The 12,399-nt window shown below is 62.7% G+C and overlaps 3 protein-coding genes across 7 annotated transcripts in view; 2 read left to right on the top strand and 1 right to left on the bottom strand.

Moving 5' to 3' along the window:
• Positions 1-6,291, top strand: part of CACNA2D2 (calcium voltage-gated channel auxiliary subunit alpha2delta 2) — a 223,836-nt gene extending 217,545 nt beyond the window's left edge. For 2 of the 4 annotated variants that reach the window (XM_080383949.1, XM_080383950.1), the window contains 14 exons: positions 44-134; positions 272-334; positions 451-554; positions 640-738; positions 835-929; positions 1,283-1,330; positions 1,767-1,838; positions 2,006-2,158; positions 2,276-2,328; positions 2,435-2,490; positions 2,595-2,718; positions 3,191-3,300; positions 3,515-3,603; positions 4,194-6,291. In XM_080383949.1, coding sequence (XP_080240075.1) covers positions 44-134; positions 272-334; positions 451-554; positions 640-738; positions 835-929; positions 1,283-1,330; positions 1,767-1,838; positions 2,006-2,158; positions 2,276-2,328; positions 2,435-2,490; positions 2,595-2,718; positions 3,191-3,300; positions 3,515-3,603; positions 4,194-4,322 — 1,286 coding nt within the window. In that variant the 3' untranslated portion in view covers positions 4,323-6,291. Of the gene's footprint in view, positions 1-43; positions 135-271; positions 335-450; positions 555-639; positions 739-834; positions 930-1,282; positions 1,331-1,766; positions 1,839-2,005; positions 2,159-2,275; positions 2,329-2,434; positions 2,491-2,594; positions 2,719-3,190; positions 3,604-4,193 lie in introns of all 4 variants that reach the window. The other 2 variants (XR_013927591.1, XR_013927592.1) reach the window with 1 other exon arrangement.
• Positions 6,292-6,865: 574 nt separating this feature from the next.
• Positions 6,866-9,952, top strand: TMEM115 (transmembrane protein 115). 2 transcript variants are annotated; one of them, XM_080383955.1, is made up of 2 exons: positions 6,866-7,998; positions 8,736-9,952. In XM_080383955.1, exons 1-2 carry the CDS (start codon positions 7,115-7,117, stop codon positions 8,935-8,937), a joined length of 1,086 nt encoding a protein of 361 aa, XP_080240081.1. In that variant the 5' UTR covers positions 6,866-7,114; the 3' UTR covers positions 8,938-9,952. The 2 variants fall into 2 exon arrangements, with proteins under 2 accessions (XP_080240081.1, XP_080240082.1); XM_080383956.1 differs by having other exon boundaries at positions 6,903-7,968.
• Positions 9,953-10,162: 210 nt separating this feature from the next.
• Positions 10,163-12,384, bottom strand: CYB561D2 (cytochrome b561 family member D2). Its single transcript, XM_080383958.1, has 3 exons — positions 12,165-12,384; positions 12,049-12,086; positions 10,163-11,792 (listed from the first exon to the last, which is right to left on the bottom strand). Exons 1-3 carry the CDS (start codon positions 12,289-12,291, stop codon positions 11,289-11,291), a joined length of 669 nt encoding a protein of 222 aa, XP_080240084.1. The 5' UTR covers positions 12,292-12,384; the 3' UTR covers positions 10,163-11,288.
• Positions 12,385-12,399: the final 15 nt, after the last annotated feature.

Here is a 12,399-nt window from a genome sequence, read left to right as displayed (position 1 = left end):
TCCTCCTCCTCCTCCTCCTCTTCCTTTCCGTCTTCCTCCCAAGGTGACAACTTCCTCCTGCACAACCTGATCCTGGACACAGGCATCACACAGCAGCTGGTGGAGCGGGTCTGGAAGGACCAGGACCTGAACACGTAGGTGAAGGCAAAGTGGCCCAGGATGGGCAGTGCTGGCTGAGGACAGAGGGGGATTGGGATGGGCTATGGGGACAGGGACAAGAGCAGAGCAAAACCCCGCTGGTACCCAGTGTGCCTGCCCCCTCTCCTTGCAGGTACAGCCTCTTGGCTGTCTTCGCAGCCACTGATGGGGGCATCACCCGCGTCTTCCCTAACAAGTGAGTGTCCGGGGGCATGTGTGTGCCCAGCCCCGCACAGGGGTCTGCTCCTGCGGGGCCATCTCTGGTGGGACCAGAGCCAAGTGTTAGTCCTGGCCATGGCTGCTCCCCTCCAGGGCTGCAGATGACTGGGAGGAGGAACCAGAGCCCTTCAACGCCAGCTTCTACCGGAGGAGCCTGGACAACAAAGGCTACATCTTCAAGCCGCCCTACCGGGATGGTGGGTGCCAGCTTGGGGTGGCTGGGGGTGGCGTAGGCTGTTGCTAGTCCTGCGTGTCCCCTGATGCCACCCCTGCCCTCTGCAGCCGGCTACCGGGGGCTGGACCTGGAGAACAACACCATCGGGATCCTGGTGAGCACCGCTGTGGAGCTCAGCATCGGGGGCAAGACACTGAAGCCAGCAGGTAGGCAGGGGACTGGGAGCCCCACCACCAGGCTGGGGGTGTCCCCGTCATCCCCCCCCCAATGCTGGGGCTCACCCCATCTCCCTGCTGCCCCAGTGGTGGGGGTGAAGCTGGACTTGGAGGCCTGGGCTGAGAAGTTCAAAGTGCTGGCAAGCAACCGGACAGACCGTGACCAGCTGGGCGCCCGCCGGGTACGTCTCTTGGAGCTCCTGTGGTGCTGGCACTGTATGGGGATGGGGATGGGGATGGGGATGGGGATGGGGATGGGGATGGGGATGGGGATGGGGATGGGGATGGGGATGGGGACAGGAAGGGAGCTCTGCTTGCTGGGGACGTGGCTGGGGAGCACTGCTGGGACACAGTGCCTGTGGCCCCCCTGGGCTTGTACCTCCTGCACAGCCCTGCCTGTCACCCTGTCCAGGGCACCTGTCCCACTCCCTGGGGACACCACCCCATGTGTCCCCTCCTGTCCAGGAGGAAAACTCTGGGTGGGAAAGACAGTCCTCCTGCTAACCTGTCCCTCTGCCCTGGTTTCACTTGACAGTGCGACCCCTCGACCAGCTGCGAGATGGACTGTGAGGCCAACAACAAGGTGGGTGGTGGGCAGGGGTGGAGGCAGCAGGGAACAGCAGGCAGGGGGAGCAGGGGATGGCTGGGCAGGGTCCCCGTCTCTTGCCCACCCTGCCTGTGCCATCTGGGTGAGCGCTCCTGCCCTGTGCCCCTGCTGATCCCAAAGCTCAGCCAGCCCCCGACCCCTCTTGCAGGGATGAAGCCCCAGGGGTTATGCCCTGGACCATGGCCACACCCCTGAGGGGGCTGTTAATCCCCACAGTGTGGGTGGTGGCTCTTGTTCCCTGCACCCTCTCAGCATGGGTGCTTCCAGCACCAGGATGCTCCTGAGCAGCCCCCACGCTTGGGGACACCATACTGGCCCCCTGCCTGACTGCCCATCACCCACCCTGGCCCTGCCTGTCCTGTCTTGGTCTGGGCATGGCCAGGGGGTGGGTGACACTGCCCTCCTTCTACAGGACCTCATCTGCGTCCTCATCGATGATGGGGGCTTTCTGGTGCTCTCCAACCAGGAGGACCACTGGTACCAGGTGAGCGGTGCCCAGGTGGCAGCTCTCCTGAACCTGTGATGCAAGCAGGGAGCTGAGACTTTTGAGCTCGTGTCATGGGTAGCATGACACAGCCCTGCTCAAGTCCCTATGGGGGAGACCCGCAGTCGAGGTGGCATTTGGGTGCAGACTGGGTGTCCCAATCCCAGGTGGGCAAGTTCTTCAGTGAAGTGGATGCCAACCTGATGTCCGCTCTCTACAACAACTCCTTCTATGCCCGCAAAGAGTCCTATGACTTCCAGTCAGTCTGTGCCCCCGAGGCCCAGAGCAACACGGGTGCTGCACCCCGTGGCGTCTTCGTGGTGAGTACCCACGGGGATGGTGGCTTCCTGGTGGGCCAGGAGCTGACACCCATGGGTGTGTCCCCAGCACCTCGTACAGGGACCTGCTGGCTCACTGCCCCCCCTCTTTGCCCACAGCCCACTGTGGCTGATCTCCTGAACCTCGCCTGGTGGACTTCAGCCACAGCCTGGTGAGTCCTGCCACAGCCCCTCCCCAGGGGCTGTTTCCATTGGGGGGTGTCACCAGTACATCCCTGGGGCTGGGACAGCCAGCGTGGCTGTGCTCTCCTTCCCCAGGTCCCTCTTCCAGCAGTTCCTCTATGGCCTCACCTACAGCAGCTGGTTCCAGACAGGTGAGTCCCTTGGGAGCCCCAGGCTGGGGGTGGGCAGGGGATGTGGTGGGGGCACATGGCGGGGCGGTCCATGGCCCTTGTCCCACGGCACTGTGCTGGCACAGAGGAGGTGGCAGGAGACAGCATGGAGGCCAGGGAGACAAGCTGCATCATGAAGCAGACGCAGTACTACTTCAGCACTGTCAACGCCACCTACAATGCCATCATTGACTGCGGCAACTGCTCCAGGTGGGTCCATCCCTGCCATCCCACCACCTTGGCAGGGTTGGGGACACCCCGTAGGCTGCCTTTGCCAGGACCTCCACCTGCCTAGGGGCGATGGGAGATGCCGTGCAGCGCTCAAGGGGCTGTGGTACCTGGGCAGTGGGGACAGAGAGCAGTGGTAGCAACCCTGTGGGCTGTGGGGTGATGGTGACGTCCCCAGAGCTCCTCCAAGTGGGACCAAGCCCCAAAAGTCCATCAGTGCCAGTTCCCTGGGCAGCCCCTTGGCTTCGGGACAGGGATGGGGTTGAGGATGGAGATGGGGACAAGGATGGGGACGGGGACAGGGTTGGGGTTAGGGATGGGGATGAGAGTGTGGATGGGGATGCCCTGCTGGCTTGGCCTCCCCAGAGCCATCTGCCAGCAGGGCTGGCAAAAGGGGCCGGGGGTCGAACGGGGCACAGGGTAACTGGGGTCCCTGCTACCAACGCACCCCCAGGCTTTTCCACGCACAGAGGCTGGCCAACACCAACCTGCTCTTTGTGGTGGCTGACAAGCCTCTCTGCAGCCAGTGCGAGTCCATCAAGCTGCTGCAGGCAGAGGTAAGAGGTATCCTTTGGTGGCCTGGGTGCATCCCACCAGGACACGGTGGCAGAGGGGTAGAAGGACAGGCGGGGTCTGGGGCAGGGCAGGGGTGCCAGGAGCTGCAGGGTCTGGCAAAGGTGGAGGGAGCTGGCCCATGGCTAGAGGGGATGGGGGTAGACATGGGGTGCCCCATGGGCCCCTGGCACCCTGTCCCTGCTGGTTTCCTTGACCTGCAAAGCCCCCCCGAGGGACCCCAACCAGTGTGAGCTGGTGGACAGGCCCCGCTACCGGAAAGGCCCCCACATCTGCTTTGACTACAATGCAACAGTACGTGGGGGGCAGGGGGGGAAGGGGGGAGTGGAGCTGTGGGGGGCCCTGGGGTGGGTTGGGGGGAAGGGGGTTCCCCCTGAGGCAGTGGAGCAGAGCCATGGGGGGTCCCCAGGGGAGCAGAGCTGTGGGGTGCCCCCCTTGGGAGAATGGAGGAGTGAGTACCCCCCGGAGGGGAACAGACCCCATGGGGTGTCCCCCTGAGGGGAACAGAACCGTGGGGGGATCCTGGGGGTGCAGTACCATGGGGGGAGACCCCTGATGAGGATTTGGTGCCCTGGGAGGACCTGGATGGGATCAGGAGCTTTGGGGTGCCCCCTGGGGAGGTCAGAGCCATAGGGGAGTCTCTAGTAGAGCAATGCCATGGGGTGGGTGCCCTCCTGGAGGCGACCAAAGCCACGGGGGTCCCAGGGAGAGCAGCACTGTGGAGGGTCTCCCAGGGGGGCACTGCTACTGGGGTTCTGGGACAGGAGGTGCAGCAGGGCTGCAGGGGGGTGGTGGGTGCCCCTGCCAGGGCAGTGGATGCCCCTGGGGTGCCGAGGCACTGCTGGGGTGCCCCATGGCCCCTCTCCCTTTGACCCCTTCCCCAGGAAGATACCTCAGACTGTGGCCGAGGGGCTTCCTTTGCCCCCTCCCTGGGGGTCCTGCTCTCCCTGCAGCTGCTGCTTCTCTACTCCAGCGCCAGCCAGCACCCACTGCCCCCGGCCGTCTGCCTTTAGCCCCCCTGGCCACCCCCACTAGCTCTCTTTTCTTTCAAGCTCCATCTCCATCCCCCTCCCTGGCCCAGTGGAGCAACGTCCCCTCTGCCTCCTTGGGGACCCCTGTGATGCCGCCCACGCTCCCCACCGGCCGCAGCCAAAGAAGAGTTGGGGTGTGGGCAGGGGCTCCCTGGCAGAGCAGGGACCGGGTCAGTGCCCCAGCCTCATGCCCGCCCAGCCGCTTGGGACTTGGAAAGTGGTGTCAGCACCCTCTACCCACGACCCCTCCATCCACCTCGCCTATTTTTTTAGCCTGAAGATTTTAAAGCAGATCTTTATACATTGAGTTTCCAACATTTTCGCCTGGAGACCGGCGGTGTTTATTGTCAGCAACAAGGACACATAGGAAAAAAAAAAAAGGGGGGGGGGGGGGGGAGGAAAAAAAAAAGAAAAAAGGACTTGACTTGACTATGCGGGTCAGTATTATTTTTTCCAGCGAGTACCGGCCCCCTCCCCGGCCCCGCAGGCATGCAGGGCAGTGGGTGGCTCCATAATCCCTGGGGGCAGGGGCAGAGGCGGAGGGGGGAGCTGCTGACCATGATTGGGGTGGGATGGAGCCCTGATACCTGCACTGGGCTCAGCCGCTCCATGCGTCCTTGGGCACAGATACTGGGTTGAAAAACGGGGCGGGGGGGGTGGAATGTATTTTGTTTCTTTTCCGTTCTGCAGATCACTGTGAAATCCTGCCCACCCCAGCCCTGCACGGGCCCCCAGCCCATGTCCCTTGCCCACCCACCCCCCCCGGCAGCCCTGCCAAAGAAACGGTGCTGCTTGTCCATGAGGGGACATGGCACTACTCCGGCAGGATGTGCCTCACATCCCTGAGCGGGAGGTGGAGCAGGAGCTGCCACATGTCCCCAGAGGGACATGCCAGGCTCCCATGCCCATCCCTCATGGCACTAGCACGGGGGCTGCCGGCCGGCCGCGGCGAGGGTAGCTGCTTCCAGGGGTGCTGCTGACGTCCCAGATGAGGGCACCCAGTGCTGGGAGGGCAGGAGGTGCCTCGGCAGCGCGGTGCCCTAGGGTGCTGGGGCTCACCCCAGGGCACTCAGGTGAGGGTGTCGTCCCCCCAGCCAAAACACTGGGTGCCAAGGAGGGAGATGGAGCAGCTGCTCAGCCACAGCACCCCACTGCACCCCACCACCCCAGCCAGGAGAACTGCCACAGGGCTGGGGGGGCCCAGTGCAGGGTGCCCAGCCGTGACACTCCAGGGTGCTGCAGTGCAGGGGGTGCCATACCCACCATCCACGCCCCCCACTGCTCCTGGCAGCGCCAGGGGGCCCCTGCCTGGGTGGGCTGCCTCGGGGACACTCACCCCCCCTGGGGACCCTGCTCAGAGCCACCCCATCAACTGGGGCTGGGGGAGCCCCCTCGGCATGGCCACCCCGGGTGGGGCTGGGGAGGGTGCCAGGCACTAATTAGTGCTGGGGTTAATTAATGGTCATTCTGCTTGTAGCTTTTTCAGTGTGTGTTTGGTTACTGTCTCTGGGAACCGTGTTTGAACAGATGGCTCTGTGTTACCGGGAGTGTGTGTACTTCTGTAGTCTAGTTAGGTGCTCTGCCAGAAAACCACCACTATACATACCTATAAATATATACATATATAGTCTATTTTAAGTTAAAAACCAATGAGATGAAGAGGCAGCGTGGCCCCAGGCCCCCCATCCCACTGGGGTCGCATCCTGCCCCATCCCCACCTGAAAGCTTCTCTCTGCTCATTCAAAGGCATTGGGGTTTTAATTGATTTTCTTTAATTTATTTTTTATTTATTTGGGGTTTAGTTTTTTTTTTGTACAGAAGAGTTGGAAAACTTAAAAAAACAACAAAAAGACAATTTGTAAGATATCGTGTGTGTGACTCCTTGTAAAATATTTTCAAATGGTTTATTACAGAGACTCAGTTATTAAATAATGTTCATATTTTCACTTCACAGGTGGTGGCTGAGTCATTGCCTGTGTACGTGGCTATGGCGGGGGGGGGGGCGGGCACAGCACGGGGTGGGGGTCTGGCAGGATATGGGGGGCCACTGCCTGCACCTCAGCCAGGGGGCTGGTGCGCAGGGACACAGGCAGGGGTACAGGCACCCACCCACTGCGCAGGGGGGGCTGTGGGGCAACAGGGGCTCAGCCCCCCCCCCGTAGCCCCCCCCATCCCCCTCGCCTGTCCCCGCAGGACCATGTCACCCCTTCCCCACGTCCCTGTCCCCTGTGCCACAGCCCTCCCTCCATGCCTCTGTCCTCTTGCGCCCGTGTCCCCACATCCCTGTCCCCCTGTCCTGGGGGGGTCAATGTCCCCGAGTGCCCCCCGTGTCCAGCCCACCCGTGTCCGTGTCGTGTGTGTGTGTGTGTGAGTGTTCCCTCCAGCGTCTGTGCCCACAACCCCATGCCTGTCCCCCGAGTGCCCCCACAACCCCGCTCCTCTGTCCATGAGGCCCGGGCCTCCCCGCCGTGCCGCCCCCCCGCAGGGCCGGACTACGCGTCCCGACGTGCTTTGCGGCGGGACCCCGGCCCCACCTGGAGAAGCCGGCCCCGCCCCCGCCCCGCCCGCGCATGCGCAGAGCCGCTGTTTGTCCGCGCCCGGCCTGGCCCAGCAGCGGGGCCCAGCGCGGCCTGGCCTGCGGCGGCGGCGGCTAGAGGGGCCCGGGCGTGGGCGGGGGTTGAGCGGGCCTCGGTGCGGGGAGGCGGCCCTGGCGCGGGGAGGCTGGGCGCTGTAGCCCCCGCGGGGCAGCCTGGTGCCGCCGGCGGGGGCCGAAGATGCGGCGGTACCTGCCAGTGGCCCGGCAGCACTTCCTGGCGGCGCTGGCTGGCACCAGCGTGGTCGTGAAGTCGTTGAGCGCCGCCGTCGTCCTCCTCTACCTGCTCTCCTTCGGCCTGGACACGGCCTACGGCCTGGGGGTGACCCCCGGCTACCTCCTGCCCCCCAACTTCTGGGTCTGGACACTGCTGACGCACGGGCTGGTGGAGGAGCGGGCCTGGGGCCTGGCGGCCAGCCTGGCCACGCTGGGGGCGGCCGGGCGGCTGCTGGAGCCCCTCTGGGGTGCTCTGGAGCTGCTGGTCTTCTTCGCGGTGGTGAACGTCGCGGTGGGGCTCCTGGGGGCCCTCGCTTACTTCCTCACCTATGTGGCCTCCTTCCACCTCCCCTACCTGTTCGCTGTCCGCATCCACGGCGGGCTGGGCTTCCTTGGGGGAGTTTTGGTGGCCCTCAAGCAGACGATGGGGGACGGCACCGTCCTGAAGGTGCCCCAAGTCAGAATGAAGGCTGTCCCCATGCTCCTGCTCCTTCTCCTGGCTCTGCTGCGGCTTGCTGTCCTCATCGAGAGCAATGTACTGGCCTCGTATGGCTTCGGGCTCCTCTCCAGCTGGGTCTATCTCCGGTTCTACCAGCGGCACAGTAGAGGCCGTGGAGACATGTCTGACCACTTCGCCTTCGCCACTTTCTTCCCCGAGATCCTGCAGCCCGTGGTGGGGCTGGTGGCCAACCTGGTGCATGGCATCTTGGTGAAGGTGAAGGTCTGCCGCAAGACAGTCAAACGCTACGACGTGGGTGCCCCGTCATCCATCACTATAAGCCTGCCGGGGACAGACCCTCAGGACGCCGAGAGGAGGAGGTACCGCTTGCCCTGCTTCCATGAGTATGGGTAATGAGGGTCGGGTTTAAAACCGAGACAAGGAGGAGCAGGGAGATTTGGGTGCAGGGTGCTGTGGGGGGGCCTTCTCCAAGGGGTCTACTGGGAGCTGCCTTCCCTGCCACAGAAGGGGTGGGGAGCATTTTGGAGGGCTGGTGGGATGTTGTCCTGCACTTCACAGCATGGAGTGGTAGTCGACATGCAGGGGAAGAGCAGAGAGATCCTGGCAAGGGGGCAGGCGGGGTTCGGGGTCCCTGCAGAAGGAAGGGGGTTGTCAGCTGCCTGGGGCTCCCGGCTCAGTTCGTGGCAGCCCTGCACTCATTCATCCTGGTGCAGGGGAAGGCAGTGAGTCAGCCCTGCGCCCCAGCCTTCCCACGTGCCTGGCGCTGGCCTTCCTGACTCCCTGCCGGAAGATTTGGACAAGGTATTGGCGCTCTGCTTTCCCTTGCCCTGTTTTATGCCTTTCTTCCCCTGTTCCCGGAGCAGAGCGGTCTGTGTGCCATCTGATAGCTTCTGAGCGCACCACGTGGCATGAAAACTCTGTGTATTGTAGTCTGGGAGCAGGAGTGGGCTTCTGTGAGGCAGTCCCAGGCACTCTGGGTCATCCCCAGCACTGCTGAATCCACCCCTCTCCTGCCGGGAAGAAGGCAGGGAAGGCTTGCACAGTTGCCCCGTGGGGCAGAGCTTTTAACCCTTGCTCTGCCCATTGGACCCCAGGGTTAACCCACCCATCTGCCCTTGCCCCACAGGCAACTGGCCCTGAAGGCCCTGAATGAGCGACTGAAGCGTGTGGAGGACCAGTCAGCCTGGCCTAGCATGGAGGATGAGGAGGAGGAGGAGGCAGCAGTGAAGGCCAACAGCCCGCTGCTGCCCGACCCTGGCACAGCTGGGAAGGGTGCTGGCCAGGAGTCCAACCTCATCACCTTCCAGGATGTCCCATCCCAGCTGTGACCAGCCGAAATGCCGTCCCCCCTTCCCCGCCCTGTCTCCATCAAAGAGCTGCTAAGCCCCCTCGTGTCCCCCCGAACAGCTGGGACGCTCAGCGGGGAGCAGGGACTCCTCCAGCAGCAGAGGCAGGGGGGCTACCTCATTCCAATGCTTCGTTGCTGTTTGTGGCCAGCACTGAGCACCTGGGGGGACTAGACGCTGCTGCCACCGCAAGGACGGATTCCTCGAGCTGTTCGCCTTGGCACAAGGCTGTGGATGTCGGTACCAGCAGCGGGGGCTGTTCCAGGAGGGGGACGCGGAGCTGATCCCTGCCCTGAGGCTACTGCACTTGCCCACACAGGAGCAAAGTCAGCAGCACTTCCTTGCTTCTCCTGTGTGCTGGGGGTTGGTCAGAGCACTCAACACTTATTTTCTCCTTCTGAAGGTAGTTTTGTCCCCAGCCAAGGGAACAGGAAGGCTGGTGGGTTTCTTTTCCAAATTCCTTTCTTGTGGGGAACCTTCCCCCACCCCTGGCAGGAGCTCACCCTGACTGGTGAGAGGTCTGCTGGGCAGAGGGTGACACCCAGCCCCTCACAGCAGTGGTCCGGTGCCACCAGCTTTGGGCTTTGTGCATGGGGGGTTCTCTCCTCCTCCCTCTCCCACCCCCGAAGCCAGCCCTGCGAGGAGCCGGTGCCCTTGGCTGCTCCCCAGCTAATCCGTTTGTCAGATTACACTAGAAGCTGGAATTAATTTTTACGGTGGGGCTCTCGCTGCTTCCTCCGGCAGCAAGGTTTTTTTCTTGCGGGTAGAATATGGGTTCCCCCTTCTCTTTCCCTCCCTCTGTGTTGATGGGCTTTTTTTTTTTTTTTTCCTGGATGGAGAGGATGCTCCTTGCGATAGCCTCCTCAAAGCTTCTGATGCCCCAGCCCAGGATGTGGCTTGATAGTGTTGTGATTATTTTTTTAAAGGACCACACAAGAAGGTTTTGTCAACCAGGAAAAACACAGATGTTTCGGTATCAATAAAGAGTTCTTTGAAAGAGTTGGCTCCCATAGCAGAGCACAGGCAGGGGGCCAGGCACAGAGCAGCCCCTGAGTGCTCTTGTGCAGGAGCCCGGGGAGGGGATTTCTTCCCAGGTGCTCCCACCAGGCTGGGAGAGACCCTTTGTGAGCAGGTGGGAAATCTGCAGGGGACATGTCTGCCCACACCCCAAAAGTCCTGCCCAGGCAGTAAAGAGGACTTGTTGTGCTGTAGCTGCCTGAAATCTTTATTGAATAAAAGCTCTAGATACAGAGGAATTTCCCAGCCTGGGAGCTACTCCCAGCTTTCCAGCCCTGCCGAGCAGGGTATGTGCCAGAGGAGCCATGGGGCTGCTGCAGCAGACAGCCTCACAGCACCCAGCTGCCCCAGTGGTGAGCAGGCTGGAAGGAAGGCTGTTGTGCTGGCGAGAGGAGAGGTGAGGAGGTTCCTTTCTGCCTTCCTAAGGGCTGTTTCACAGGCTGGCTCAAGGGCTCATCCCCCAGGCCTGCACCAAGCCCTGCTTCCCCTGTGCTTGCACTGTTCCTTGTGCCCCTCAGAGGGACAAAACAGGCCTTTGCAGGCTGCCAGTATGCAGCCTGGCTCAGTAATTTTCTCTGTAAAATGACCCCCACCTCCTGCCAGGCTGAAGCTTTGCTGTCCCAGCCTGTGGGAAGGATTTGTGTGTGGCAATGAGTGCCCAGATCCACAGCTGTTGGACAGGGCTCACTGCACCAGTCCTGGAGACCACACAGGTCCCTGCATGGGTCTGTGCCATGGGGACAGATGTGCTGCTGTACCATTGCATCTGCCTTGGGTGCTGTCACCTTGCTTTGGCCCTCCTGAGGCTGAAGCCACAACCGTGCCCTGTGCTTTTACTGGCCAAGCTGCCTTTGTGGTAGGAGAGGCAGCGTGCTGCCCGCTGTAGCCTCTGGGGTGAGCAGGGACTCCCTGCCCTCCTCACCAGGAATGTGACAGCATCTGTCCTGCCTGCTCTGAAGCAGCCTTGGGTAGCAAGGGAAGGGAAAAGGAGCAGGAATCCTGAATGAACCCTCCAGTTCCTAGCACTGAGCACCAAGCTGTCATGGGGACCAGCAGCTTTACCTGTGCTGGGAAACATCCCTACCAAGGCAGGCAGGCATGAGGTGGGCAGCTCCTGCCCCATTGGTATCATGCACATTGTAGCTGCTCCCCGGGGACAAGACACTACGGACAATCCAGGACTAATGAGAGACAAGTAGGTAGAAACTGAGTTCTGAGAAGACCCTATGCAAGTGGGGGACCCCAGAGGGGGGCTGCGAGGGGGAGCCCTGGCCTCACTCACTCGCACAGAGGAAGTTCGAATCTGTGCTAGGCCATTAGTGCTGGCTCCGCTTGCGGTACAGGTAAGCATTGCTCACCTGGTTCATGATAACCAAGCTGGTGAGAAGGGGACACAGCATGGCAAGGTACCAGGAGACACTGGTCACTGAGGTGGTGAACCACAGAGAACACATGCCCAGCATCAGGCTGGCACAGCCCAGCAGGTAGCCTACCAGCCCTGAGGTTGCGTGGTACAGCTTGAGCTTAGCCAGCGTCCAGTTCTTCATCAGTTTGGGGTAGAGCAAAAGCACCCCCCCAGCACACTGCCCACTGGCATACAGCACGGTCAGCAGCCCCGTCAGGCCATGCCAGGTCACTAAGTGGGCCTTGCCGTTCAGGTGCTTGTTGTAGGCGATGATGCCCAGACCCAGGAGGGCGCAGAGGAGAGCGAGCAGCTGGAGGGCCCAGTGTACCCGCACTTTGACTTTGCGGGAGAAGGAGCGGAGCAGCGAGATCTCCGGGGAGAATATCAGCAGGGCTTCCGTCATCAGGAATGAGAACTGGGAGACAGAGGCAGGAGGATTGGCATCGGCTGCCCCCACCCCTCTGCCACGGCCGGGGGAAGAACCGGCAGCGGGTCTGTGTCCCCCGGGGCTCGGCGTCCCACCACCCACAGGCAGCTGAGAGGCTTGACCCTCTGTGCCAGCTGCCATCAGCCAGCAGGGCCCCTTTCTCTCGCCCAGCAAGGTGTCCGTGGCAGGAGGGCAGCACGGGGAGGTGGCCGGTAACCGGGGCGGTGGGGGTGGCGGCACTTACCGCGAGGGCCATGAGCAGCGGGTGCCAGGAGAAGAGGCCTGCAAGAGAAGGGCAGGCGCTGAGGTGAGCTGAGCTGAGGCCCGTCCCGTCCCGCCCCGCCCCGCCCCGGCACTCACTGGATCCGGGCCGCGCCAGCACGGCCACGGCGGTGGGGAAGCCCAGCGCCACGAGGTGGGCGGCGGCGCCGGCGGCGGCGCGCAGCGAGCGGTACAGCCGGGACTCGGTCTCGGCTGTCAGGGCCATGGCGGCCGAGGGGGGAGCCGCCACCGCCGCCGAGACGGGCGGGCCGGGGCGCGGCCCCCGATTGGGCCAGTCCGCGCTAGGGCCCGCCTTCTCCGCGCCATGCCGTTG

The sequence above is a fragment of the Falco punctatus genome, assembly GCF_963210335.1.
Source record: "Falco punctatus genome assembly, chromosome: 4".
Classification (NCBI taxonomy): Eukaryota; Metazoa; Chordata; class Aves; order Falconiformes; family Falconidae; genus Falco; species Falco punctatus.
Note: the sequence above shows the minus strand (reverse complement) of the source record. Positions and strands in the feature narration are given on the sequence as shown.

Bases quoted from the DNA above. Each gene is read 5' to 3' on its own strand.
- CYB561D2 (XM_080383958.1), bottom strand. From the start codon at position 12,291: ATGGCCCTGACAGCCGAGACCGAGTCCCGGCTGTACCGCTCGCTGCGC. The intron at 12,087-12,164 runs GTGAGTGCCGGG...CTTCTCTTGCAG, and splicing joins GCTGGCGCGGCCCGGATCCA to GCCTCTTCTCCTGGCACCCG. The intron at 11,793-12,048 runs GTAAGTGCCGCC...TCTGTCTCCCAG, and splicing joins CGCTGCTCATGGCCCTCGCG to TTCTCATTCCTGATGACGGA.
- TMEM115 (XM_080383955.1), top strand. From the start codon at position 7,115: ATGCGGCGGTACCTGCCAGTGGCCCGGCAGCACTTCCTGGCGGCGCTG. The intron at 7,999-8,735 runs GTAATGAGGGTC...CTTGCCCCACAG, and splicing joins CCCTGCTTCCATGAGTATGG to GCAACTGGCCCTGAAGGCCC.